The sequence below is a fragment of the Formica exsecta genome, unplaced genomic scaffold, assembly GCF_003651465.1.
Source record: "Formica exsecta isolate Colony F162 unplaced genomic scaffold, ASM365146v1 scaffold26, whole genome shotgun sequence".
NCBI lineage: Eukaryota > Metazoa > Arthropoda > Insecta > Hymenoptera > Formicidae > Formica > Formica exsecta.
Window position 1 is genome coordinate 2,411,608 of NW_021849866.1, and position 3,850 is coordinate 2,415,457.

Below are 3,850 nucleotides of genomic sequence, written 5' to 3' on the forward strand. Positions count from 1 at the left end.
AATTAAAATCATATTTTAATTTTTATTGTTCTTTACCTCTTTGCCATTTATAAACCATGTTATGTAAGGAACTGGATATGCGGCCGAGGAGGTACAATTTGCCTCCAGACTCTCACCAACCACATACATGCTTTTTTGAAATGTAATCTTAGGATTCGCACTCTGTGGATCTAGAAGAAATTATACAAAGTATATCAGAGAGACACTCGATGCAATTTAATATATATAACTAATAATATTATTTATATTTTAATTCGCGCACGTACACAACAAGTTCTCTATCACAAATGTGATAATAAATTCCATGTTAAAAATTTATTAAAATTCTTTCAGTTAAATCGATATCAATATCACACTTTGCTAAACTGCTATTCGTTAAAAATAATATAATCCCAAAATTATAATGATTAATATCATTAACAAGGAGATGCATAGTTTTATTTTTGTGTATTAGATTCAACACTTTCACTCACGTATCACTTTCATATCTACGGGATCAGCACCCGCAGTATAAATGGGCGTTGTCATAGCGACCTCGCAGGTATAAGAACCGGAAGCTTCGAAATGTACATCGTACAGTTTGATTGTCGTGCCATTTTCCGAATACTGAAAAAGGATAACGATATTGTAGCACTTTATGGTAATATACAGCGCGATTTTGTGTATCTGTAATTAAGTGGAAAAACTGGCAAATAAGAGCCAAGGAGCAGGTATTGATGCGCAAACTTATTATTTGCCCAGTTTTCCCACTTAATTAGTTAGTACTCTATTGCTGTTATTTATGTATGCATACGTGCATGCGTGCGTGACACGCTGTTTAATCAAGATATACTTTTTACAATTAGATTGAAAAGTACACAAGTGACAAATTCTACAGAGACAACTTAAATACGCAAATGATGTTCAAGTTACTTACGAGACACGTGTTTTTTCATATTCCGCAGCCTCTTTTTTCCTCGGATCCTTTAAATTCAATAATCAAGAAAAGAAAAGTCGTGTTTGCACAAGAGAAAACAAACAGCTTTACATCAAATTTTTTACTAGATGTGCCACTCTTTTGCTTTCAAGAATGTTTAAATTTGATAATAAAATATGTAATATATTTAAAATTGGAATAAAGGCATCAAATATCTTTCCACGAACTTGTTTTGTTAGAATTTATCACTTGTATTCCTTTCATCTAATCGGTTCAATTATATTGAATGAATGCATGAGTGACGAGAAACGCTTTGAAATGCTAGAAATTCAAATAGAGCACTTTGAATAATTTAATCCTTGCTCTGCCACTTTGTTTTAGTCTTGTTATACATCGTGAATCATCTTGTTCTTATCTCGTAAATTATCTATATACTTTTAAAGAGTACATATAATTAAATGCTATTTTGAAATGTCATAAAGATAAATATATATTATAGATAGAAAATTTTCGATAATTGTAAAATTAATATTTGTAGAAAGAAATCGAATAGATAATTCGCTTCAATTTTGGGCATTATATTATCACTTATTTAATAGTGATAATATTATTGTGATGATGATACTAGAAGTTACGTTGACATTCAATTTCGTTATTAGCTTAAATCTGATAATTCTTAGCGTTTCCATTTGTCACGTGGTTATTTTTATCTAGATTTATTACATATTATAATAATCTTAAGATACCTCAAAATAAACCTTTGGAAAGTCGCAATTTTCCGCTGTTAATACTGAAGATTTAAAGATTTCCGATAATTTATATATACGAAATATCATTGGTTACAACAATTCTTGAAAGTTTCCACAGAAATTGAAATAGAAAATTTGAAAATACACAGAAAAGAAAGAAGAATATTGTGTAACTCACAATCAGTCAATCTGTACTTTCAGCGAAAACGAAAGAAAGAGAGAGAAAGAACAGATAAAAAGGCCAAGTATAGTAAAGTATAATAAAGTTTTTTTGCAAAGAAAGCATAAAAGACATTTTCAACACTTACATCGTCCGTCATCAACATCTGAGACCCTCGCAAAATGAATGTTCTATTTTTGTTACGAGGAGCCTCATTACTTATGTATGTGTCAACCTATACCCGCTAACAAGCATTCGTCTTCGTGACATTATGTTTCACACATATGGGTTAGCGCAAGTATTGATTTTCCTCTTTACTTTATCTTCTCTTTCTCTCTTTTTTTAATAGATCACCCATGTGTGTTACGCTTCCGTTGCTTGGGCATCAAAAAAATTTACGAAGGAAATTGCGCTTTCACGCGTTGCGTCTCGATGTTGTTGGGGGAGGTATTTTATATGACATAAAGTGCACACATACATAAATAGCTTTGCTTTATGTCGACACATAAAGGCTACGCCTTGGATAAATGCGTTTGCTTTACTCGCTTAAACATTAATCATAGCGAAAGATAGGGGAGGACTCTGGATACCTAACATACGTTATCGAGGGCGTTCTAGCTATTTTTGGACTTTTGTTTACAACGGACAGTTTTTCTTATAGATCGTACCGACACGATGGATATGTAAATTATATTTTCACCTGTACATCCCCGGCACGTAATAATGTCAGACGATAAGTTAAAAAAAAAAAACATCGTTTCATTACGTAAACAAGAATGTGATATAAGAAAAAATATAATATGCAAGCACATATAAAATATATTTAATACTTAATAAACTAAGAGAAACTAAGTCTAAGCCTTTGTCTCTGTTTTGTAAACATTATTGCATTATGTAATTATCAATATTTAAAGACTTAATAAAGCAAAGCAGTAAAAACAAGATGGGATACGTCTAAATTTAAATATTAAATAGATAACGCACGCACGCAAGCTATAAAAATTAAAATAAGTTCAAAATTAAGCAATATCATTTATGGAGATCTAAGAATAGGATTTATAATATATTTCAAAAGATTTGTTCATTTTAGAACAATAACTTAAGAATCATTTATATTCTTTGAATCGTATTGCAAAAAGTAAAATTGCCGAATTGTCAGAATACGCAATCGTTTAATTGGTCAAAACTTCCCATCAAGACAGATACAAATACTCAACTTCCGTTATAAAGATAGAAATTCCTTAAATATTCACGTTTTAAACGATGCTATAGATATAGATATATTTGACTGTGGATAAATTGAGAAGGAAAGGTCAATGCACATTTCAGTCGTGCAAATGTGGGGTAAACTTTATGCAAAAGTGTTATCAAACCTGCATGCCTGTTACAATGTGAGATACGCTTTTGAGATAATTATGGACTTCAAAGTATATATCGAGTATTATAATATCCAACAATATTTATGAGTGGTAAAGAATCAGATAAACTAGGCATAAAGTGAATTTATATTAATAAAATTAACCATTAGACTTTTTTGCTAACACTAAAATTTACCCAAACATTATACGATCTTTTTTTCATCGCGTGGAAATAAATAAGTTATATTATCTTTTATCCTTCTTTTGTAAGACTGTCGTTTGTAAACAATTCACACGCTCTTCGAAAAATAATGGCAAATATAATAAAAATAAATAAAAAAGATAGAATAAAAAGAAATTCTCAAGAGCTTGTGCACTAACAAAATATGTGTCTTAAAAATCGTAACTCTTCGTGTATTATTTTTCGCTCACCTCCAGACTCTTGGCGCCATCGATATGTGGCGATATGATATATGGCGGTTTTCTTTCTTTTATATATTGAAATATCCTCTTGTCGTCCTTCATAAATTCTATTTTGTGCAGCAAGTCATCCCGGACAGTATGGTTGCAGAAGAAAGTAGCCGTTTCGCCATATGTTATGTACTTTGGCGCAATCAACTGGACCCTCATGTGGTCCGCTAGAGTCGTGACTGGAAATCATGCAATC

At 31.3% G+C, this 3,850-nt stretch overlaps 1 protein-coding gene across 1 annotated transcript in view; it reads right to left on the reverse strand.

Moving 5' to 3' along the window:
* The window catches only part of LOC115236671, a 13,766-nt gene that overhangs the window by 3,399 nt on the left and 6,517 nt on the right, over window positions 1–3,850 (reverse strand). The window contains exons 3-5 of the mRNA XM_029809261.1: window positions 3,616–3,833; window positions 474–606; window positions 37–170 (exon numbers count right to left, since the gene is read on the reverse strand). Coding sequence (XP_029665121.1) covers window positions 37–170; window positions 474–606; window positions 3,616–3,833 — 485 coding nt within the window. The remainder of the gene's footprint in view (window positions 1–36; window positions 171–473; window positions 607–3,615; window positions 3,834–3,850) is intronic.